The following is a 23,915-nucleotide window of genomic DNA, read 5'->3' as shown; positions in this document are numbered from 1 at the left end:
TCAAAATGAGGTGGAAATTCTTGAGAATTTAGACTAGGTGCAAAGACTATGAAAGCTAAATGGGGTAAGGGGCTAAGTACCCACAAAAGGCAGCAATCCTGGTCTTTCACCCCAGTACAGAGGGAGACCAGAGCCCAGAGAACCAGGCAGAGGGAGAAGAGGAGGGGACCCTGGCCAGCCAAGGAAAAGAGACCCCTGAGACAAAGAGGTGGACTTAAGGCAGGGGATGAAGAGGAGCTGCTGGCTCCTCCCAGAAAGAGATGAGACAACAGGTCTCTTGGAGCTGAAGGAAGTGCGTAGACGAGACTGGGAGTGGCTGGTGAAAGAAAGAAAAATGTTTGCCTAAGACCACTGGGGCTGGGTTAGAGTCCACAGGCAACTAATTCTGTGCAGGAGTCTACATGCCATCCTTTACTAGAAAGGGGGACCTGGCCCACAGGTAGGAAGGAAGGCGAGGGCAGGTTTAGAGGGCAGAAATCAGTGATGGTCACGGGGTGGGGGGATGCGGGGATCTCCTGCCCTTCCCTCAGGGCCTGCCTAGGAAAGAGCCATAGGAAGAAAGGACCCAGGAAAGGAGGTCACAGATGGTTTCTCCCTCAGTTTGCCCATGGTCGCAGGTAACCATACAAGTCAGAAACAGAAGGTGGAGATTTCAGGGTAAAGAAGGGATCTTCCCTTGATCTGAGTATGTGTGGCTGGATGTGGGAGACTCTAACAGCTGGAAGCAAATAACCCTGGCAGGGGACCCATAACTTTGGGTGGTGTGGGAGGACACGGGTATACCCTTGCCCCAAAAACTCAGGATCTGTTACAGATGGAGTAGCAGGAGGGGCGAATCACCTGCTGTCTGGAGGACTCAGGGAACTGCTGCCCTGGAGGAGTTTGGCACCGTGGTTCTCTGAAGTCATGTCTGTGTCCCCCAGAGACAACTTCTCAGGAGCCACTGGAAAGAACAGCCACAAGAACCTGGGTTCGAGAGTGGGGGCTCAGGAGAGCCCTGTGCACTTTCAGAAAAGACAGTCATCCGGGGAGAGGAGAGGGACAGAGGCACGGATTCCTGCAGGGCCTGGAAAGATACAAAAGTGAGGGGGGCAGAAAAAGGGGAACCAGGATGGTCTCTCCAGGGTTCACATAGGGTGAATGAGGAAGAGGGGAAGAGACAGGGTAAGGGTAAGTTAATTTAAGTAAAAAAAAAAAAAAAAAATTGGCAAGAGGGAGAGGGGCTGCAGGAAAGGGGCTGGGCCTGAGCATCCAACCCTTCCCACCGCCCCAGGAGCCCCGTCTCCCACTCCCACCGCTGTTAGTCACACCGAGGTCTCAGACTGCAGCCGCATAACAAACTTGTGCGATTTGGGGTCCACAAATTCCTCGGAGAGTTTGAAGAATGGAACCTTCTTGGTGCTGACCACCAGGCTGAAGTCCTGGCGTTTTAACAGGAAAACAATGCCATCCTTAAGCCCATTGGTCACTGGCTCCTCGCTCACCAGTGTCCACTGTTTGGCCAGCCACCGTTCCTTGTGGTACTGGATGGTTGGTCCGGCTGCCAGGTACCGCTCCAGGAAGGCCTGAGCAGGAGAGAGGCAGCTGTGTAGGAAGCTCTCCCACCCTCCCACCCACCATCCTGCATCCCCTAGGGACACAGCTTCCAAAGACAACCAACATGCCCCAGCTCACTCTGCATATGATCGTAGAATGTCACAGAGGAAGACGCCTGAGATCACCTGCTTCAGACCCTTGCTTTATAAATGAGGAAGTGGGAGCCCACAGGGTTGACGTGGCTCAGCGGGGTCAGGACTGAAACCTGGCCCTCCTGACACCTTCATCCTCTGCTCTTCCCACTTACACCATGCAGTGACCCAGGCAAGCCCTCCGCATTCCTCCTTCCTCTCTATCCAGCTGCGTGGTTGGTGACAAGCAGGTCTGCACCAGCAGAAAGCTAGAGGTGTCATGGTTAAACACCTAGTCACCCATTCCCCAAGGAAGCCAGTCCAGAAAGTAGAGTTGAGGGATGAGTGATGGCTTAAAATGGTTCAAAAAGAACAAGAGACCTGGTGGAGGTGAAGGGGTTACTGTGGGACTTTAGATCTGGAAATCTCAAGCTCTTCTAGAGATGAGAAATAGGTATCAGCCATTCCCAAAACAGTTCCAAAGCTTCCGCATCTCCTCACCACTAAGAACTTTACCCTTCGCAGAGATGGGATGGATGGGGTAGAGATGAGAGAAGAGACTATAAGAAGGTGGAGATGGGGGGTGGGAGGTGGAGAGTAAGAAAAAAAGAGAGAATATGGGGAAAGGGAGCTGGAAAAGAAGGGACCAGAAGCAGGAAAAGCAGAAGGACTCCGAGGGCAGAGCAGGCCCACCTTGGGCGTCATGTCGTGTGTGATGCAGAACTCCAGGTGCTGCAGTATGCTCTCCATGGTGTGGTAAGGCTGCTGCTTGGTGGTCCGGAGGTACTTCTGCATGGCACGGGCCATGGATGCGAAGATGGCCTGGGCTGCCTCCCGGGGGTCCATCACCTCCCTGGGGTTCTTCTGCTCCTCTTCCTGCAGCCGCTTAATGTGAGTGAAGGCCTCCTCCACCGCTACCACAAGCCTGGGGGACAAAAGGGGTCTGAACCAGACACCCACCTCTCATCTTCCCCATAACTCTGCCCTCTGGTAGCCAGAACAAGGTCAGGTCTTTGTGCTCTTGAGGAAGCAATAGGAACACATCCACAGCCTAGGGCTGGGCTCTGGGGACTATTTCTATTCACATAAGCATATGCTATTGGTGGAAGGGGAGGGCTTTTCCCCACTGAGGACAGGAAAGAGCTGTAGAGCTCAATGAGCACAGCCCAGGGACTCAGAAAGGGCACTCTAATGTCAAACCCAGAGACAACTAGGAATTGTGCTATGGGAAAGACCAGCATTGCAGCCAGCCTAAGAAGAGCCTTCTTTTTTTTTTTTTTTTTTTTTTTTTTTTGTGGTATGTGCCCCTAGCAGGAACTGAACCTGGGACTCTGGTCCGCAGGCCGACGCTCAACTGCTGAGCCAAACTGGCCAGGGCGAGCCTTCTTAAATAAGACGCTCACATCACATTTCAAGGGGGAAAATGAACAGATATAACTACATCACAGTGACAGATTTCTATTCAACCACGACAGCATGGACAACATTAATGAACATCTCTTGGGGTGGAGTTGGAGGGGATGCAAAGAATTTGCAAAAATCAAGAAGAAAAAAGCAAGAACACTTCAGAAAAATGGGCAAAGGAGATGAACAACAATTCACAGGAGGCCTAAAAGGCTGAAAAAATATATTAGTCACTTGCTAGTAATTAGAGATATTTAAAATGTTAGTAAAATATTACTTATCCAACAAAATGAAAAAATTAGGAAAAGGACTACAGTCCAAATACTGGTTAGGATGCTGTGAGTATTCAATGAACTCTCTGCAGAGAAAGGACACAACAAGCTGGATGCTGTAGGCAACACCGGTGAATCTCCGAAAACAGTGTTAAGGGAGAAAACAGGAAAAATAAGCCAATTTACATTAAAAGCAGAGACACACAAAGCAACACCAATATTCAGAAGCCCTTCAAGTAGCTTGGAGCGGGACGCTGGGCTAAGTGAATGTGTGCACCTGTGTGTATCAACTGCTCCTCTGTTCTTCTGCTTCTCCTAAGTGTCTCGGGAAAGCTCCTTTTGAAATGATCCTTTTGTCTCAGGTGAACCAAAGGAGAGTTTTCTTCTGCTTGCAACCCAGGTAATGGGGAAGGAAAGGGTCCCATAAGCCAAGAATGGTGGTGGCTGTGCAGATCCGAAGACCTTAGGCAAGGCAGAAGGTAAGGGGGCAGGGAACCTCTCTAGTTTCCCTCCCACGAGGGTCTTCTATGCCCACTGGAAACATGCTGGAATGTTGCAGAAATGGGACTGATGATCTCTGATCTACTGCAGGGGACACCAGGCTTGTGGAAGGACAGGTTAAAGGCTACCTTCCTCCCTTGAGACCTGGAGATCTGTGTGGGAGGAGGAGCCTGAGGTCTCCTCCACCCTAGGGAAACCCCGACAGACCCAGGTGGAACATGGCACCAGTAGGCACCATAGATGATCCTTGAGGTGTGACTTACATTCATATAATAATGTGAATGAGCAAAACAGGGAAGTGAAAACCGCCTTTAAGAATACCAAGATATGGCAGCAGACCCTCATTTTTTGCAGATATAATGTACCATCTGCTGAGCAAGTCTTTAAGGTCTGCTGGGGGGTCTCGTCAGCCTCAGCCCCCGCTGTGGCAGGGGAGGTTCACATCCTTTCACTGGGTCCCTGTGGTAAGCGAGATTCAGAGATGCCCCCATTCACCTCTGCCAGGTTCCCACTCCCTGGTGATTCCATAACCTCAGTACATTTTGAGGATAAAATTAAAGCACCAAATCAATTGACTTTAAAATACGAGATTGTTATTGCCCAGCCAGTGTGGCTCAGTCGACTGAGTGTCCTGGTTAGATTCCGGGTCAGGGCACATGCCTGGGTTGTAGGCTTGATCCCCAGTAGGGGGCATGCAGGAGGCAGCCAATTGATGTTTCTTTCTCATCGATGTTTCTCTCTCTTCCTCCCTTTGTATATAAAAAAAATCACTAAAAAATATATGTATATATATTTTTATCCTCACCCAAGGACCCTTTTTTGCATTTATCTTCAGATAGAGCAGGAGGAAGGGAGAGAGAAATGTCAATGTGAGAGAGACACATTGCCTGGTTGCCACCCACACGACCCCAACCAGGGCCAGGGACAAACTGCAACCAAGGTACGTGCCTTTAGTGGGAACCAAACCCGGGACTCTCTGGTCCGCGGGCCGATGCTCTAACCGCTGAGCCAAACCAGCCAGGGCTAAAAACATAATTTAAAAATAAAATAAAACATGTGATTGCTATGGTGGGCCTGATCTTAACACATGAGCCCTTTCAAAGCAGTTTTTTTCGGGCTGGTGGCAGAAGACCTGTTCCCACTGGCCTCAAGAAAAAAGCAGACTGCGTGTTGTGAATTGCCTACAAGGCCAGGTGACAAGGTTCTGCCAGCAACCAGTGAGCCAGGAAGACAACCCAGGCTCAAGTTTCAGCCTGTGAGACCTGCACGGAGGTCTAGTGAACCCCACCCGACACAGGGAACTGTGAGGTGACAGATGTGTGTTGATTTACAGAGCTGCCTTCGTGGTGATTTGTTCTGGAGGCAACAGAACACGAATACACACCCACACCCTTATCACTGCTCACTCATCTATTTCCAGTAGTTACAGAAACCTGGTCTTCCTCTCTTGTGCCCCCAAACCTACCTGGCCCTCCGCTTGCGCACCCTCCGCTCGTGCTCCGCCTCCTCATAGTAGTACTCGTTGTGGCTGTTGTCCCGCCTCCGGGCTGCCGCAGCAATCACAGCCCGCGACTGGCCCGTGGAGTTGTTGGTGCTGTTCTCTGCACAGGAGCAGGAGAGAGGTGATGGTCACTTTGGAGCATGGCCTTGCTCCTCACTCCAGGAAGTCTGGAGACAGCAGCCTGACACATCCTGAGGAAGCTGTGCCCACCCCCAGCGATACCTCCTGTCCCCAGCCCTCGTGCCCCTCCTGGGAGGGGCCCACAGGAAACAACACGGTGGCACTGGAGGCAGAGCTGTTCCTCGCCAGGGCAGGAGGTTCTGGAGCTCAGAGAGCCAAGGGCTTAGGACCAGAGCTGATGAGCAGACGCAAGGAGCCAGACTGGGGGGGTACACCATGGCATAAAGGGACAGCAAGTAGGATCAGCAGCTAAGACCAGCCACCTGGAATCAAGGGAACGGACAGAACAGAAGAGGCTGGGACGAGGGCAGAGGAAAGGAGAAAGCAAGGGAAGGAGGGTGCGAGAGAAACGGGGAGGAGATGGTTTGGAATCCTGCTTGGGAAGAGACCAGGAGGGCTGAGGAGCAGGGCCGCTCACCCTCTCCGAGGGAATACACCTTGAAGCCAGACACTTTCTTGGCCAGGACGGACTTGGGCAGGTTGAGAAGGGCAGGGTTGTAGACAGGAAAGTCATGGTAATACTTCTCCAGGATCCACACTGCCACGCGTTGGATGCTGTGGGGGAGACACAGGAGGGGAAGGGAGAGGGACAGACAAGGGGCGTAGGGGAAGGGATACATCAGGGCAGGTTGGTAGGGCAGGAAAGGACACAGGACGGGGACAAGCTGCTTCCAAGAAGCCTGGCTCAGGGCCTGAGGTCTACTTACCAGGTTCCCACGCCTTCCCCAGGGCTGGGCCTCCTAGTCCTTCCCTGCCGTACTGAAGCCCAGGGGAGAAAGGGCATTGGGCCTGGGTCCCCAGCCAAGGGTCACTCCTCCCCTTCAGGACTCCCCCCAAGATTTCCTATAGGACCAGGAAGTGCTACTGACACTGTGTACAGTGGGGAGCATCCTGCCCACAAGTGTGGGTGGGAAGGCTGAAGAGCTCTCCTCATGACCTTTTGCTCCGAGGGTCCCTCCTCTGGCCAGCTCAGCTCACTGACCACTCTCCCTGTGCTCACTGGAGGCTGCGCCTCCACAGAAGAAATCGACAAGCAATCCCGAAGCCTGTTTGTGCCACAACTTCCGCCTCGCTGGCCATCCTCTCTAATCTCTCTGTCTGTTCGTCCGTTCACTCCCACCCACCTTGCCTCAGGACCCTGCGCACCAAGCAGCAAACCGTTAAAAACATACTGTGTGCCAAGCACTGAACTGCTTCCCACACGGCCCTCCTAGCCCACCATCTCCAGCCCTACCATCGCAACCCCCGGCCCTGCAGTCCCCCCGCCTCCACCCCATGCCCATGTGCTTGCGCCCAGGCGCCCATACCTGAGATGGCCCACGTTGTAGAAGCGGCTGGCCCCGTCGGTGGAGCGCACAACCTTGAGTGTGAACTGAGGCTGCAGCTGGCGCAGCTCCAGCAGGACCACCGCCAGGTAGTGCACAAACAGCAGGGCATCCACCAGCGACACCGCAAACTGCACCACGCCCTGGTAGCTGCGCTCCCGGGCGTCCAGGATGCGCACCCCATAGAAGAGCCAGTAGGAGACAACAAGCAGGAAGACGAGCACCATGAGCAGGGCACGCAGCACGAAGACACGGGGCAGCGAGGCCTTGGGACGGCGGAAGAACAGGGCCCAGCTGCCCAGCAGCAGGATGAGCAGCTTGAAGGCCACGGAGATGAAGAGGCCCTCGCAGGCCGTCCCGCAGGGCTCCAGCTCCTCCCGCCACAGCAGAGGGGGCAGCAGCAGGAAAGCCAGTGGTGTGAGGAAGGAGAGCAGCGCCAGCGTGGTGCCGGCGGCCACCCCCAGGTGACGGGAGCAGTCCAGTGGGACACTGTCCTCCATGTCCTTGGCGATTCGCGTGAGGTCATCGTGGGAGATGCTGTGCTCTGAAGTACCTGTTACTACTGTAGTCGTTTCCCCCCAGTTGTCATCCTGCAGCAACGGCGGTGAAGAGGACAGGAGGAAGGACCAGGGGGAAAGACAGAGAGGGAAGCATGGAGAGGAGAAAGAGAGAGGAGAGAGGGTAGTCAGCCACTGTGAAGCCATCAAGGTTCAGACTGAGCTCCACTGTGTCCAAGCCTGGCCTCTGCAAGAAGAGACATCTGAGACCTGGGCCCTGGGGAGCTTCACACTGGTCAGCATGACAGAAAAAACTGCACATGCACAGATGCCCCTCAGAGCAGGGGCACAAGAGAGAAGCCGAGGGCGCTGCTCAGACAATGACTGGGACCTGAGGTCACACTCATCAGGCAAAGTAGGCAGGACACCTGCAACGCCAGGCTGAGCAAGGAAACCTGTTCTCCAGGCCCTGAGAGCCCCTGGAGGTTTCTGACTAGGGGACTGACAGGACAAAAGCAGCGTGGTGAAGAAAAGGGGACACCAGGGGAAAGGAGAATGATCAGTGCAGGGTGTGGGGACATGGTGCAGACTAGGGCCTCTCTGGCTCTGTGTCTGCCCAGCCAGCTCTGCTGGGCCATCTACATGCCCACAGCACAGGGGCTGCCTGTTCCTGGAATAGGGGGTAGACAGGCTGAGGTCCCCAGAGGCCTTTGAGTGTGGTCCACTCAAGCTGTTTCTCTGAAGAGGCTAAAGGCCATCCCACGGAGGAGCCCCAAGACTACGAGTGGCCATCAGTGGCCATGCTCTTCACTCCTGGACAGCGTGGGGATATGGAGCCACAGCCTACACTCGGGACTGGGGATCCAGGACTGAGACATGGGGCAGGGCACATGAGAGACCACCTGGCAGAGCCCATGACTAGGAGATTGAGGAGGCTCCTCCCCCAAGGCCAAGAGAAGAGTCTGATCTGAAGACAGAAAGCAGATGCACTGACCACTTTCAGCTCAAGGAACAGGGTCCACTCCTTGCCCTAGTGTGACCCCCAGACACAACACCTACCCTTTCCCAGGATCAAGGCTTGGGAACTCCTCCCAACAGCAGGTGGGCCTATCACATCTCAGGGTCACTTCAAGAACCCAGGAGGCCAAGTCTCAGGGAGAAGACAGGATTGCGAAAGAGGGAGAAAAAACATTTCCATCTTGTATGGATCTGTCCCCAAGACCCAGGAATTCTCAATGTCAGTCACAGAGAGTTCTTGTGAGGAAAAAAGAGCTGGGAGTCTCCAGCCCCGTAAGATGCTCCCAAGAAGAGGAAGAATGAGACACGGGCAACCTAGAGTCATCTCACGTCCCAGCTCTGCCGTTTTGCACTGTGTTCTGCCTACTGACCTCCCTAGCAGGTGAGCAGAGCGGGCCACAGCATCTCTGTCCTGGGGAACTCTTCCAGCCCAGGCTCCAGCCCCAGCCTCACTTCTCCTCCCGCCCCCTTCTCCAGCCACTCCTCCCACACCTCCTTCACCCAACACCCAGGCGGTGCTCTTCTACGGGCCGACACCAGAGGGTGCCAGAGTGCCCTCATCTTAAGGCCGCAAGAAAAACTCGGTGCGGCCCACATTCCCACGCCCCATCCAGCACCCGCCCTCCTACTCTAGATTCCCAGGAGCCCGACTGACCGGCATTGGCCAGAGGAACCAGGGAGTTCCCACTACATAGCCTAGGTCACCCCCACCTCTCTGGAGATGAGGACGAAAGAGGTTGCTGCTTCCAAAGGAATTTCTACTGAAACTCCCTCAATTCCACTGAAGCAGGATCTGACCCTGGGACAGACACAGCATGCCTTTCCAGACCTGGATCAGCCTTCCAGGCCCTTCCCCTCTCTGGTGGACCTCCAGCTTCCCCAGGGTCAGTCCGGAAACACCTGACCTGCACCTCATCCCCCTGACGCTCACCCGCTCATCCCCTCGAGTGGACTCATTGTCCAGCAGGGGCTCCCCTGGAGCCTGGATTGTCACGGACTTATCCCCACGGCTCCCATCTCGGCTCTTAGAACGGTGTCGGTCCCGTCGGTCCCTGCAGCAGGAGGCCAGGGGAACAGGCACAGAAGGTCAAGGGGAGGACCTGGGTCTTTCCAGCAGCCCTCCCCCACCCCCACCCCCGCACGTACCCACCTCTGGAGCACTCCCAACCTCCCTCTGCCACCTGTGTCACCTGTGCTTGCGGGAGCTGCGGGAGTGGCCTGATTTGTAGGAATAGCCCGAGTACTGGGACTCGGTGTCCATGGCGTCTGAACGCCGTGCCTTGTAGCGCTCCAGGGCCACAGGCTGGGGCCTTTGGGGGGACCCCACAGCCACCTCCTTCAGCACTGTCTTCTTCAGGCCAAAAGGCACCTTCAGGAAATCAACCGTCACCCTGAGGGACTCTATTTTGCTGGACAGGTGGGCTTGTCTCAGAGAAAATCAAGCGACGCTCCTGGGAAGAGAAAGCAGCTGGTTAGGGGTAGCTGAGCTCCTGTAGGGGTGGGGAGGAAGACCATCCCAGAATGGCAGCCGCAGTAAGCTGCGGTGAGCCTGGCCACTGCTTGCGAACAGTTTCCTGCTCTATCCAAAGGACCAGTTCCTCTTCCTGCCCTGCATCCTGGAAAGAGCCCCCCCGGATTGTGCCAAGGGCTCAGGGTGGAGGGAAGATGTCAGCAAAGGCCTCCCAGAGTGACCCAACCCTGGAGGGGAGAGCCAGAGCAATGCTTTCCTAGCCAGGGAAACTGAGGCTCAGAGAGGGTAATGTTGGCCAGGCCGACAGTCTGGACCAGTGGAGACCCCAGAGAGCAGGAAGCAGCGACTTCTGTCCAGAAACTATCCCGGGCCTCTCCTGGTGAGTTTATCTGGCCAGCTGTGGGCTGAGAGGCAGCATCTTTCATTCGCACTTTCACATTCTAATTTTGCAGAGGACAATGACCTCTCCCTCCCACCTCTTCCCCAACTCTCACCCAAATCCTGCTCATTCTTCAGAGCTGGCCCCCAGCCCTTCTCAGAAGCCCACTCCACCCCCAACTACTCTAGCACCCAATCTTCTATCTTCCCCTCTCCCCCCAACCCCGCCAATCATCCCCATGCACTGAGTACTTATGACTGAACTCCACTCTCCCTTGGACACCTGCTATGAGTCATCAACTCTTCCTGGGGCGCCATTAGGAACTGTGCGCAGTGGGTATCGGGGAGTGAAACAGGCTGTTTACAGTTTAGCAGGAGAGGCGTGCACTGAGCAAGTAAACAGGTGAGTATAAATGACTAATGATAGTACTGATGGAAGGAGAAGACAAGGAAACTATGAGAGACCACTGGGGAGCAGGGGCTACTTTATTTATTTATTTTTTTCTTTATTGATTTTAGAGAGAAAGGAAGGGAGAGGGAGAGAGAGATAGAAACATCGATGAGAGAGAACATCGACTGGCTGCCTCCTGCATGCCCCCCACTGGGGATTTGGCCCACAACCTAGGCATGTGCCCTGAACGGAATCGAACCAGTGACCCCTTGGTCCATGGGTTGATGCAGCCGATAAGCCACACCAGCAGGGCAGGGCTACTTTAAATTGGGCGGCTCTGGAAAGTCTTTCTGAGAAAACACCTGAGCCTGAAGGAGAGGAGTTTACCAGGCAGAGTGGAAAGGAAGCCGTGGAGCAGAGAGTCACACGTGGGAAGCCAAGGGCAGTGAAGAGCTCGGGTTTTCAAGAACTGGAGAAGACCAGTGCAGCCGAGGAAGGGAGAGGGCAGTAGAGGTGGCAGCTGCAGAGGCAGCCAGGGCCCGGGTTCTCCCAGGATCCGGGGCCCCGTGGAGAGCTCGGGTTTTCAAGAACTGGAGAAGACCAGTGGAGCCGAGGAAGGGAGAGGGCCGTGGAGGTGGCAGCTGCAGAGGCAGCCAGGGCCCGGGTTCTCCCAGGATCCGGGGGCCCGTGGAGAGCTCGGGTTTTCAAGAACTGGAGAAGACCAGTGGAGCCGAGGAAGGGAGAGGGCCGTGCAGGTGGCAGCTGCAGGGGCAGCCAGGGCCCGGGTTCTCCCAGGATCCGGGGGCCCGTGGAGAGCTCGGGTTTTGTTTCAGGCAGCGGGAAGCCTGTGAAGGACTGTAGCTATCCGACCTGAACCGGCAAGAGGGAAAAGTAGAAACAGGGAGATGCATAAGGAGGCTCCCGCAGTCACACAGGCTTAAATGGGCAGAGCCGCAAAGGAGGCGAGAACTAGTGACGCTGAAGACAAATGGTGGCCGGGGCCACGGGACCTAGTGAGGACTGGCCGAAGTGGGGCAGAGGGTCCAGATCTCGGGCCTAAGAGCAGTGCCACTGTGAGGGAGGGAAGACTGTGGAGGAAGCACGTGTGGCAGGGAAGACGACGGGTTGCATCCCCAGCATGCTGAGTTCATGGCCTCCAGGCAGTCAGTCGAGTGGGCAGCTGGTTTCAGAGGAGCTGGACTCAGAAGCCGGAGCGTCAAGGTCATGGGAATGAATGGAATCACCTAGGCAATTAAATTAAAGAAGAGGTCCCTGAGAACCCCAGTGTGTAAATGTGTCCAAGGAAAAGGAGCAGGCCAAAGGCTCAGAGCTCTTCAGAGTGGGAATAAAATCAGTCAGATCAAGTGCTGCTGAGAGGTTGATTATGTTCAGAACTAAAAGGGGTTTGCTTTATTCAGTTGTTAACTTCTCCCCAATGAAACTAAACCACAGGCAACTTGCGAATAAGAACTATAACGGTATCTGCCACCTTCCGGTGGGCACCGAGCAAGTAACTGACACCCACTAGTAAACGAGTATGCCTCTGACTCTCAGGGAAATGGCAAAGAATGCAGGGGGGTGAAATCAATGCTAAGTCCATTCATGTATCCTCCCACCCGAATTATCTGGAGGCACTCCATGGTCCAGTGATGTCTGTCATATCCCCATGTCAAGGCAAGTGTGCAACAGAGGCAGACATAAGACTCTAACCCAACCCCATACCTTTCTAAAAACCTTTACCACAAGCAGGGCCCTTGTTCATCGCTCTATGGGCAGCTTCCATCTTGGGCTCTTCCCCCTGAGAACCCATTCTACTGCTTTAGTCCTCGATTTTCCTTTTTTTAATTTTTTTTCTTATTTCTTATTTATTTTTAGAGACAGAGGAAGGGAGAAGGAGAGAGAGATGGAAACATCAATGAGAGAGAACATCGACTGACCACCTCCTGCATGCCTCCCACTGGGGATTTGGCCCACAACCCTGGCATGTGCAGGAATCAAACCGGCAACCTCTTGGTGCATGGGTCGATGCTCAACCAGTGAGCCACACCAGCTGAGCTAGTCCTCTATTGTTTAGTCCTCAATACACAGGGCAGAGCAAAAGTAGGTTTACAGTTTGAGTACATGAAACAGTTCGTTATTATTTATTATCATCGTATCACCTTCCATATGAACAACTGTAAAGCTTTTGCCTCACCCTGTAGTTTAGATGTCTCCCTTGCATCTCTCTTGCTATGGTTCAGCCTATTCTTTTTTTTTTTTTTAATACTTTTATTGATTTTTAGAGAGAAAGGAATGGAAAGGGGTGGAGAGAGAGACATCGATGTGAGAGTGAAACAGCGAAGCATTGATTGGCCGCCACCTACACACCCCATATCAGGAATCGAGCCCACAACTCAGGCATGTGCCTTTGACCAGGGAACTGAATTGGCAACCTTTTGGTGCACTGGATGATGCCCAACCGAGCCACACTGGTCAGGGCTGGTTCAGCCTATTCTTTTTTATCTTCCACCTAAAAACTGAATTTTACCAGGAGTTCAAAGAGAGCAAGTAGGTTACAGACCAATGAGGGTGGGGACATTTAGGGGAAAAGGACTATCATTGGGGTAGAGAGACACTAGAACCCAGACTCTCCATCTCTTCATCCAATCCAAATACCCACATCTGCCAGAGCCATTGGCAAGAAAAATCTGGAATCTGCACCCAAGGATCTGCATTCAAAACCTAGCTCTGTGACCATGGGCACATTACTTCTCTGTATCTTGTAATCTGGTAGGCTCCTTGAGACAGGGGAAATAATAATCCATATTTGATGGGGTTGCTGTGAGGATCCCGCGGGTGAAGAAGTACTTTTATAAACTGCTCAGCTAGTAATTAAGTAAGCAATTAATATGCTCTGGCTCCAGGATCACTCATACTCCAATCCCCAGACACTTCCTCTGAGACTTGGAAAAGAGGTGGTATAAATAAATCCTGGTGTTAGTATGACTAAATAAAGAAGTCTCACACACACACAAACACACACACACCCCCCTCAGACCAAAACCACCACTTCAAACACACCCAGGAGGGAAGCTAATGCCATTGTGTTTCCCCTACAGATAAATTTCACACCAGACAAGGGTGCCAGCCCCCTCCCAGCCCTTTGTTCTGAGCTGCTCAGCCTAGAGCCTACCTCTCTCCCAGCTACTTACTAAAGACCTAACATAAACCCTGCTCCCCTGGCCTGCTTCTCCCACCCCACCAAGCCAACTCGGGGTGCCCAAAAAGTGACAAAACATGCTCCTCCCTCCCCTCCCAATCAGAAGGACCAAAAATGAACCCAATTTCCAAGAACAATTTCTGTCACCTCAAGTACCCAGGGAACTAATCCCAGCACCGGAGAACTGGAAGGCGGGATAGTGGTAAGCAAAGAGAAGGGCAGAAGTTTCCCTGGTATAATCAGTCTCAGGAATCAGAGGTTTGGAGGGTCTCCAGGGTGGGCAGCGTTCCCAGGAAGGAGAGTGGGGGCAGGGATCATCGGATCAGATCAACAAGTGGAAATGAAGGGAAGCCGGACTTGGTGTGGGGCAAGGAGGGCCTTGGTTGGGGGAAGGGGAGTGGCAGGCTGTAAAAGGGAATATGTCCCATTACTTTTCACCTTGTCCCCACCCCCAAGACACACAAACTTACTCAACTCAGTCCTCCGCTCAAACCAACCATGGATTATCTGGGGTTAAAAGGAGACCACAGAGGAGAGAGGGAGGGAGAGTGAGCCTGTCATAAAAGGGAGACCCTTTTCCCCTCCAAAGGCCTTTCAGAAATAAAATTAATGGAATGTGTCTCAGTATCATCTCAAGGGGATGGTGGGGGGAGGGATGGGGGAGATGTGGGGGCTTTTGTCCCAGCTGCCCAGCTTCTCCCACATCGATCACCATGGCAACCAAAGCCCCCTGTTGCCTAGGTGATGGCAGCCGGGTCCAGGAACCCATACCCAGTATCCAAAGCAAGGGAGGTTATAGGGGGGTGGGGGTTAGGGACAAAGGGGGAGAGAATGGGGTTTCTCCTCTGGCGGCCCCAGCTTTTGTCTGTGCTCTGGGATCAGGTTTCTTCAGGAAACAATTGGAGGCCTCTGGAAAAAATACACTCAGAACCTGGCAACAGGCAGAAGCAAGGCCCTAGGGGGAGGGGAGAAGGGGAGGTGGGTGTTGGCCATAATGCAGACCAAGACCCTTCCCCATTGCCCCCCTCGGAGAAGCAGTTCAGGTGGAAGCGGGCTTGGAGGCAAATGCTGGCACCCCCATGTGGACCGGTGACCAGGGAGCAGGCAGCTGTGGTCACCACCTCCTTCTTGGGCTGTTCCAGTCTGGGCTTCCCCACCAGCCAGTCCCAGCTCCTTCAGGCCTGGGATGGGGGAAGGAAGCAAGACAGAGATGAGGATGGGGCTGGGGAAGGTGCTGTGGGAGCCAAAGCAGAAGAGGTGGGAGGGGAGGGGGCAGGGCACAAACAGGCACCAGGGACAGGACCGCAGTGCAGTGGAGGTGTGGGGGGTGGTTTTCAATGGACTTCCAGCTGGAAGGAGAAGGCAGAAAGAGGACAAGAAGCCAAACGTGTTTCTCTGACAGGGCAGATCTCTGATAGGACCTCTTTAAACAAGTGGCTTTCCTCTCTCAGTCCGGACAAGGGAAGTCCGGACTTGGATGCAGGAGGATGGCCGTAACCACCTCTTCAGATCCCACCTGCAGAGGAGTCTAGGGACCCTGTCCTTTAAAGGTCTCTGATTCCCACACAAGAGCCTGGGTCTTTGCATGTGCCCTGCACCCCTTTCCCCACTGCAACCCATGGGTGGTGTGGATATGTGGGTGCCCCCAGCTCCCTAATCTTCCCCACCACAGCCCCAATTTCCAAGGATATCAATATGAGTTGCACCCCATGTGCTCGATGCCCTCCCTCCTGGTGGCACCAGGAGCCCCACAGCCCAGCCCAGGGTCCCAGGAACTAGACGTCTGCTCAGACAGAGAGCACCTTGCCAAGTCATCAGGTCCCAGTGAGGCACAGCAAAGACTCAAAGTCATACCTGTCCCTCTTCAGACCCCTCCTTGTCTTTCCTTTGCCATGTTTCTCCCCGAGTCTCATCGATGTGCCCAATCCACGCCACCCTGTCAGACACCAGTGGGGATGTAAGGTGTCCAATGTAGGGGGAAAAGCAGCCCCTAACATGGCTCCCATGGAGAACAGAGAGGCACCAAAACCTCTGACTACCGACATCATTCCCCAGCTCCCTCTTCAATCCCCTCCCTCAGGAGGAGACACTGGCCTGACCCAGTACTCAGCAGGTCCCAGCACTGGGCTGGAAGAAGCCTTCAAGGTACAACCCTGAGTTTTACGGAGAAAAAGGGCCGCTAGCCCACGGCGATGACATCTGTGCAGCCCTCTCTTGGCTTCCACTGTTTAGAAAGACCTCACGAACACTGTGACTTTGCGGTGTGCTCTTCTCAGAGCCAGACCCAGTCCCTTCATGAGACTCCTTCTGGTTCTGGAATAGCCCAAACTGTAAGGCCAGGAGAGGGACAGTTCTCGGACTCCTGCCCTACCCCCTCTTCTCATCAGTGACAAAGGGACAGGGAGTAAATAGGCCAAAGTCAAGACAACCGAGACCAAAGAGCCCTTCCCCTCAAACGGGCGGTCTCTGCCCCTACAGTTCTCCACTCCCGACTGAGGGTCCTGATGTTCCTTCCTTCGTTCCCATCCAGCCTCAGGCCGTGGACAAGCCACCGGTCCCAGGAGGCCATGCTGGGTTTTCCCTACCACAAAAAGGACTAAACCACAAAGTGGGCCAGGACCAGCCCCAAATACTGTCCTGTACCCTGAAAAAGGCCCCAGTGTCCCTGGGTGACACTGCTGTCCAGAAGGCCAGAGAAAACAGCTGCATCTCAGTAGCTGAGGGGGAAGAAAGAGCTGGACCAGGGAGCACAGACAGGAGCTGGCACCAACTGCCCCGCTCCAGCCCTGCTCACCAGACACTCTCCCAGGACAGCCCCAGACATGAGCTCACCACCCTTACAGCCCCAGGGCAAGGGGCAGAAACCTTCTCCTCACAGGGCTGAGGAGCAAGGGAGAGCCTATACGTGGGTCACCAGCGTCTCTGCTCCCAGAGCCGCTGCTCACCTCCAGATCCAGTGCCAGGAGCAGGGCAGGGCCCGCGGGCTGGGCTCCTCGCCAGGATACCTGAGCGTGCATTCTAACTGAAAAGGAGTCAGGGAAGCCAGCGCCAAGCCCTCTCCACCTACTTCCTTAATCTCCCTCCATCTAAGGCCGAAGTAAGACTGGGTACCCTCCAAATCCACAGACACACTTAAATACAGACACACACTTACACCCACAGGCGTATTCTCCCTCTGAAACCTGGAAGGGCTCCTGCCTGCCCCACCCAGCTCCACCCACCCTGGCCAGGCAGGTTCTGTAGAGACCTGCTTTCTCTGGCACCCCTATCCCCACCCCAGCTCTCAGAAGGTTTCTGCCCCCCTAAACAGCACACAGAAGCACACACAAAGGCATGCACACTCACGCGCGCGCGCACACACACACCCCTAAACCCTCCATTCCTTAGCCTCCCCTAGACCCATTCCCATTCAGTCTGGAAGGGAACATGGGCAGAGGTAAGAGCGTGCAGTAGCAAAGGTGAGTAATCCCTCTGGCACAGGTCCCAGATGGGGGCTAAGCTGGTGAGAAGTAACCAGGGCTTCTAAATGCCTGGATGCTCTGTTTAATTTTCACCAATGGGCAGGTCTCACAATTCCCACCCACCAGGCTCCAAGATGCTTCCTCCCTCAGCTGAGGGAAAGGACTGGCCCCTACCTGCCCCTATGGAAGAGCCAAGAAGGAAAACAGGTACCTCCAAATTGTCTGCAGGGACAAGAGAAGGTGGGCAATGGAAGGTGAGCAAGCTGTAATGGCCCACAGGCCAGTCTCCTGTGCACACCACTCCCACCCTCAGGGAAAACAAAAATGCTTCCCTCTCTTCATAAGACACTTGGTAGGCCCCAAGAACCCCTGCCTCTGAGGAGAAGGTGAAAAGGAGAGCTACTTGTGAGGAGGAGTCAGCCATCCTCGGGCATGCGTGTGGATGGAGACAGCTGTGATGTGGGGCTGCTGGTTTGCGTGGGAAAAGCAGGAGGGTGGGCCTACTGGTGCGTGCGAGACACACTGTGATTAGGGATGCAGGTGGCAAGCCTGAGTTCCCCATTCTGAAAACCTTTTCATCACACCTTGGCCAGTTCTTATGTAGGAAAACCAAGCCAGCTGAAAGGCCCAAGTACCAAGCAACCTCCATCATCCTGACAAAGTCCAACATCCCCCACCCCTTATACGTGTCACCTCCATTCTTAGGGAAAGCAGGTGATTAAAAAAAAAAAAAAAAAAACTGTCTCTGTTTACACGTGGTTGTTTTTTTAGTTACTGCATTCACACCTCAGGCTCAGCACCTGTTCCTGTCGAACCCCCACTTACCTTAAAAAGCCAGAGCCTCCCTCCCCAGACTCGTGCACAAATACATCATCTCTCTTCTGACCAGACTGCAAGGGTCTGAAAGACACTGTTAGGAGGCTGCTGGAAACCTCCATAGGCAATGAGGGCCAGGCCCCTCCCAATCACAAACAAGGCCCCATGGGCTATGGTGGCTGGAGCTCCCTACGTGAAATGGCCCAGCAGAGAGGAAGAGGCTGCCCCAGGAGATGTTCTGCCCAGGTAGCAGCCGTACCCCAGGCTTGTGACAACAAAGTACTCCTCTTAGGAGACTCTGTTCCTCCAGAAGACTCCATGGCATCCCCCCACTCAGGGGTAGACTTCTCTACTCCTCAGGGGTAACCGGACTCAAGTCTGCTTTTCAGGAGACAGGGGAATTAGTCAAGTTCAAGATTAAAGGCAATGATAAGCAAAACTGGACCTAACTGGAGTGAGAGTCAGGGAAGATGGAAAGAGCTCTTTGGGAAACAGAAGAGCCAGGAAGTTAGCACAGCCTTAGCACAGCCTTGGCACAGCCACTTAGGAGCTATGTAATCTTAGATGAGTTGCTCGCCTTCTCTAAACTTCAGTTTTCCTACCTGTAAAATGGGGATAATAGTGCTTACTTCAGAGGGTTAAGAGTTTTCAACAAAATAATTATGCAGAGTATCACAGAATCAGGTACATAACAGATGTTCAATAAAATGTTATTTCCCTCCTCTTTGTCCTTTAGAGGATGAACAGCCAATCCCCTCCACTTCCTCTTCCCATCACCTCACTGTGAGAAGTAAAACCCCACCCAGAGTTCAAGGAATCACCTCTGGCTACAGTGTTGGCCCCAGGGTCCAAATGACAGCCCCTCTCTGAGACCACACCCAGGCACTGCCTAAGAAAACAGCCAATACCCCTCTTCCTCTCTGCCTCTTTCCTCCAGGGCTCCTGGACCCCCAGCCTCTCCCTTCCCCTCCCTCCCTGCACTTACAGTGAAGCAGGGCCTGTGCTTCAATCACCTCCCACTCTCCTACAGGCACTAAGCCCAGCTGTGTATGGAGTGGCCAGGGAAGGGGGCCCCAAGCTTCCTGCCCCACCCCAGCCCCTAGCTCCTTCCTACTCTCCCCTCTCACTGCCCCTCCCTGATTACCAGGATAACCTCAGCTCTACTGATTCCAAGCCCGCTTCTCCCAACCCCTTCTCCCAAACCTGTTCCCAGCTGTCACATCTGTAATTACCAACCTTGCCAGGGGCATTGGACAAGCACAGCAGTACATTTCCAAAGGGCCCCCACCCCATGCAGGCCTCTGCCTCCTACTGGATACTACCCAGGGCAGAGGAAAGGGATGGAAAGATTCTCCCTGAGCAGGTTCATTTCTCTCATAAGAAGGTGACAGGAGGCTACCCAAGTCAGGTCACCAAGTCAGATCTTTGGAAGGGGAGTGCTGCAGGGGAGCAGATGTGGCCCGGATTCACTCCCAGGCCTCTCACACCTGCCCCCCAGCAGCACACGGTTACCCACCTGGACAGAGTAAGAGGAGGAATTTCAGGTCAATTCAGAGAGAAGGGAAGTTGACACTCAGTAGAACAGGAAGATGGGAACCCAAGGGGATGAGGGTAGATGCATACAGGAAGGAGCTGCCCAGGAAAGAGGAAAGATAGAGTTAAAAAGTCCCATCCCACCCAGACTCTGAGAAGAGGCAGTAATATCCCAGCCTCTCTTCTCTATTTCCTTCACCCTCACCAACCACATAGGACTTTGTTTTATAGGCAGGGAAACTGAGGCAAAGTCCCACCGCATACTTCAGGATCCAATAAAACCAAGTTGTATGTGGTTCACCAACACCCCTGACCTGGCCCAGCCTCTCCCTGCAGTGCCCTCCTTGGTCCCTCACTGTCAGCCTAACTGGTCCTTTAAATCCGGCTAAGAGCAATCCATACTGAGGAATAAGATTCAGCCATGAAAAGGAATGAAATCTGATACCTGCTACAAGGTGGATGAACCTTGAAAAGAATACACAGAGTAAGGGAAGCCAGACACAAAAGGTCACACTCTGGATGATTCCATTTATATGAAATATCCAAACTAGGTAAACCCAGAGAGACAAAACACAGAGTGTGGTGGGAAACGGAGGAACTAACTGCTTGATGGGCACTGGTTTCCTTTTGGGATGGTGAAAATGATTTTAGATAGAGGCCATAGTTGCACAACACTGAGAATGTACTAAACGCCACTGTTCACCTTCAAGCAGTTCATTTTATGTTACATGAATTTCATCTCAATTAAAAATTTAAAAACAGCCAACTAAGGGCACATCTCCTCCATGTACCTTCCCTGACACCCACCCCAGGGCCAGCACTCTTGCTTTAAGCTCTGGTGGCCTCCAGAACACACCTCCACATAGCACTCACTAGGCTGAGTGAATCAACATGTTTATGCATTTCTCCTCTGTGAAAACCTGTCTCATTCACCCCTCCATCCCCAGCGCTTCACATAATGCCTGACAAATAGGAAGTGCCCACCATGGTCTACCAGAAGAAGAGCAGAACCAAGCCTAGCTGTCCTCTCCAGCCCAGAACTCTCTCCACAGCAATCTTCAAGCAGAGCCCGAACCACAGCTGCTACCATTTACCACTGAGTGCTCCCCATGTGCCAGGCACCGTGCGATGCACTCTCTACATACGACTTCATTTAATACTCATAAACCTAAGAGGCAGTGCCTATTTTTAACTCCATTATACAGGTGAGGCTTCAAAAAGTTGCGTGTTTTTCTCTGAGGCCACAGCACTAGGAAGTGACAAAAACAGGATTTAAGAGTAGCTGAAGCCCAGAGAAGGAGGCACTGGGGGCACCTGGGATTCCTTGAGAAATGCCCTGTCTGTGGTTGGAGGATGGTGTCTTAAGACACCTACGAGGCTGAGGAATGGGGTTTTCAACCCCCAACATCACATCACTATTAAGTACTAATTCCAAACAACCATATTAGACTCTTCCCTTTGGCCTCACAAAGTGAGGAGCTATGGAAGGAGAAATGAGCTAAGGAGATGACTGGGGTCCCTAAAACTCAGAGGAAATGAGGGGAGTCCCAGAACTCTTCCCTCCAAAGCTTCTGTTAACCACACCCCTTCTGTCAAGATCACACCCCTTCTAACTGGAAGGACCTCTTGGAAACCAGATGAGCAGATAAAAGGCTGCCTTGCTGTAGATCCAGGGAAAGGGGCCCTTCCTGGGGGGGGGGTGGGGGACACAACAGAAAGGCCTGCCCCTGAAAAATCAGAGGAAACAGAAGCAGGAGCAGAAAATGGGGGAATAGGGGCCAATGCGGCCACTGGGTCCAGTCTGGAAGTACTTGCAGAGATGGCACTTCCTATTGTCTGACCACAATTCCTCCTCCTTGGCAGAGTGCCCCACCAGTATATATGTATGCAGTGAGAGTGCACGGAGCAAGCAAGGTGCCCAAAGTCCAGAGCACCCCATCCTAGATGCCAGCACATGTCCCAGATGCAAGCACACGCTAGCCACAGGAGCCCTACCCATCGAACAGGTGTCAGAGTTGAGGGAATAGTGCATTCTTTAAAAATCCAGTCTTTTCCTACTCTGCTCCTATCCCCAGACCCAACATTTTCTAACTCCCGCTACTCTTATCCCAGGGTCTTAGGAAAGGTAGGGAGCCTGAGGACTAAAGAGGAAACATTCCAATTGCCCGTCCCCATTAGGGACTAGAACATTCCAATCCAATTTCCCAGAGACCCTAATGGCCAATCACAGTCTCAGCTCCTAAAACTGGGCGTCTTGACCTGACCTCTGGCAGCAAGAGGAAAACAGCTGAGAGAGTGAAATGGGCAAACAAGGAGTGCCACCTCCTTCCCTTCACTCCAAAAGAGAAAAGGGGAAAGAGAAGGGAAAGCAGGTGGCTGCTGCTGCTTTGGGAAAAGATACATTCATTTCCCAGCAATATGACCTCCCCCTGTGCTATTATGATGATGGGACATGGGTACCTGCCCCTTCCACAACTTGAGCACCTGCCCTCTTACAAATTGAGCCCCTTTTCCTCACCCTCAGACCTGGCTCCAGACCACAGCCCGATCCAATCATGCCTCCTGCCAGTGAAATGGGAAACTATGTGACAAACCACACACACATTTTCAGAAACTCGTGAACACCACCCATCCATGGCCTCCCCAGAGCTCCCATGACACCTCCTCAACCTCATGGAGGGAAACCCAAGTTGTTAGGCACCGGGTCTCATCCCTCAAACATGCATGCTCCTTCCTCTGGCCTCCATCCACTCCAGACCCCAAGACTCCTCAGGAACTGTCAGACCCTGGAGGCAGGGCAGTTAGTGGGCTCTAAAGCAGAAACTCCAAGATGGCTTTCCAAGAGAACTGTGGCCTAGGATGGGGGGAGCAAGGGGCTGAATTTGGGCTAGAAAGACAAGAATGTAACCACTCCAAGCACTAGAACCCAACCTATGATAACGGGTTGAGCATCCTTATTCTCCCTGATTCCTCCAATCTCTAATTCCTCTAGGAATCAGAACTCCTTTTCCCTGTTCCTCACAACACACACCCTTTTCTAGAATAACCCACTTCCCAAAACAGGCCCCTCATAAGATGGCCCACTCACCCTCACCCATAGATGTTTCAGATACTTAAGGCAGTGCCCTAGAACCCAGTCAGAGACATCCAAGAAGCCTCAGAATCCTCCAGACAGCCCTCCCTTTGGGCTTTCTGCCAGGAAAGTCTGCCTGCAGAGGCAAGAAGTAGTACCCCCAACACCACTCAGAGATACACATCACCTAAGGCGGGCACACACACACACACTGGTACTTATCCACCTACAAAGGTTACACACAAGAGAACAGATTCATTGGCACTGCTTCCCAGGCACACACAGCTATTCGGGTATGCCCCATTCTGCTCCTACACATCCACCTTCCTCCGTACCTATACACCTCTCTCCCATTGAACCCCTCCCTCGTTCACACAGACACACATCCCTTCCCCAGAGCACACACCGGCACAGAAAAACACCTACACCTCCAAACCCAGGGGCCCACCTGCAGGACACAGAAAACAAAGAATGGTGCACACTGGTCCTCCACCAACCCTTTAAAACTCACTAGTGCGGAGCCCACAGCTCCCCAGATGGGTAAATAGTGGGGAGAGGAATGCCGGCGCCTGTCCCCTGGGCCCGCATACCCAGTGCCCGGGTCTCCAGCCCGCTAACCCCATGCTCGTGCACACACACACCCTCTACTCTCCTGGACAGGCTCCCCAGACTCCAAAGTTGGGGGGCTACTCCGCGGAGCAGTGGGGGAGCGTACCGGAAGGGGGTTGCCCCGCGCTCCCCTTCCCCCATACGCCACCCAGCTCGCTCGGGGGCCGGGCATCCCCTGGCCCCTTGCATGACTGTCCTCCTTTTCTGTTTCTTTTCTTTCTTTTTTGGCAAACTTTGCCCGCGCCCCCCGCGCCCCCGCGCCCCGGCACTCACCCGCCGCTGCGACCTGCCCAGTGGACTCGGCGGGCGCCCCGTCGGCCCGGCGCCTTTGTATCCGCAGCGCCCGGGGTCGCTCCGAACTCCGCGCTCCCAGCCCGGCAGTGCGGACGGCGGGGGTGTGGAGGGGGCTCCGGAGCCTGGCCACCCCCTCTTCGTCCCAGACCGCTGCCTCTGCCCCCTCAAGGCCCCGGGGCAGGGGGCCGGGGGGCAATGGGGGGCGCTCAGGCACCCATGGCGGAACCTGGTATCTAGGAATCAGGGATCAGGAATCAGGAATCAGATCTGGAGCCGGCGGCGGAGGGGGAGGGGACGAGGCGTGGGGTGCAGGGGGCGGGGAGCGC

General features: G+C 53.9%; 1 protein-coding gene across 1 annotated transcript; it reads right to left on the bottom strand.

The window, feature by feature from the left end:
- Nucleotides 1-854: 854 nt before the first annotated feature.
- On the bottom strand, nt 855-23,663 carry VANGL2 (VANGL planar cell polarity protein 2). Its single transcript, XM_036273059.1, has 8 exons — nt 23,569-23,663; nt 9,555-9,815; nt 9,296-9,416; nt 6,833-7,440; nt 5,944-6,080; nt 5,310-5,445; nt 2,361-2,592; nt 855-1,565 (listed from the first exon to the last, which is right to left on the bottom strand). Exons 2-8 carry the CDS (start codon nt 9,623-9,625, stop codon nt 1,305-1,307), a joined length of 1,566 nt encoding a protein of 521 aa, XP_036128952.1. The 5' UTR covers nt 9,626-9,815; nt 23,569-23,663; the 3' UTR covers nt 855-1,304.
- Between the last annotated feature and the right edge of the window lie 252 nt (nt 23,664-23,915).

The sequence above is a fragment of the Molossus molossus genome, unplaced genomic scaffold, assembly GCF_014108415.1.
Source record: "Molossus molossus isolate mMolMol1 unplaced genomic scaffold, mMolMol1.p scaffold_m16_p_20, whole genome shotgun sequence".
NCBI lineage: Eukaryota > Metazoa > Chordata > Mammalia > Chiroptera > Molossidae > Molossus > Molossus molossus.
This window is presented reverse-complemented; position numbering and strand designations above follow the sequence as displayed.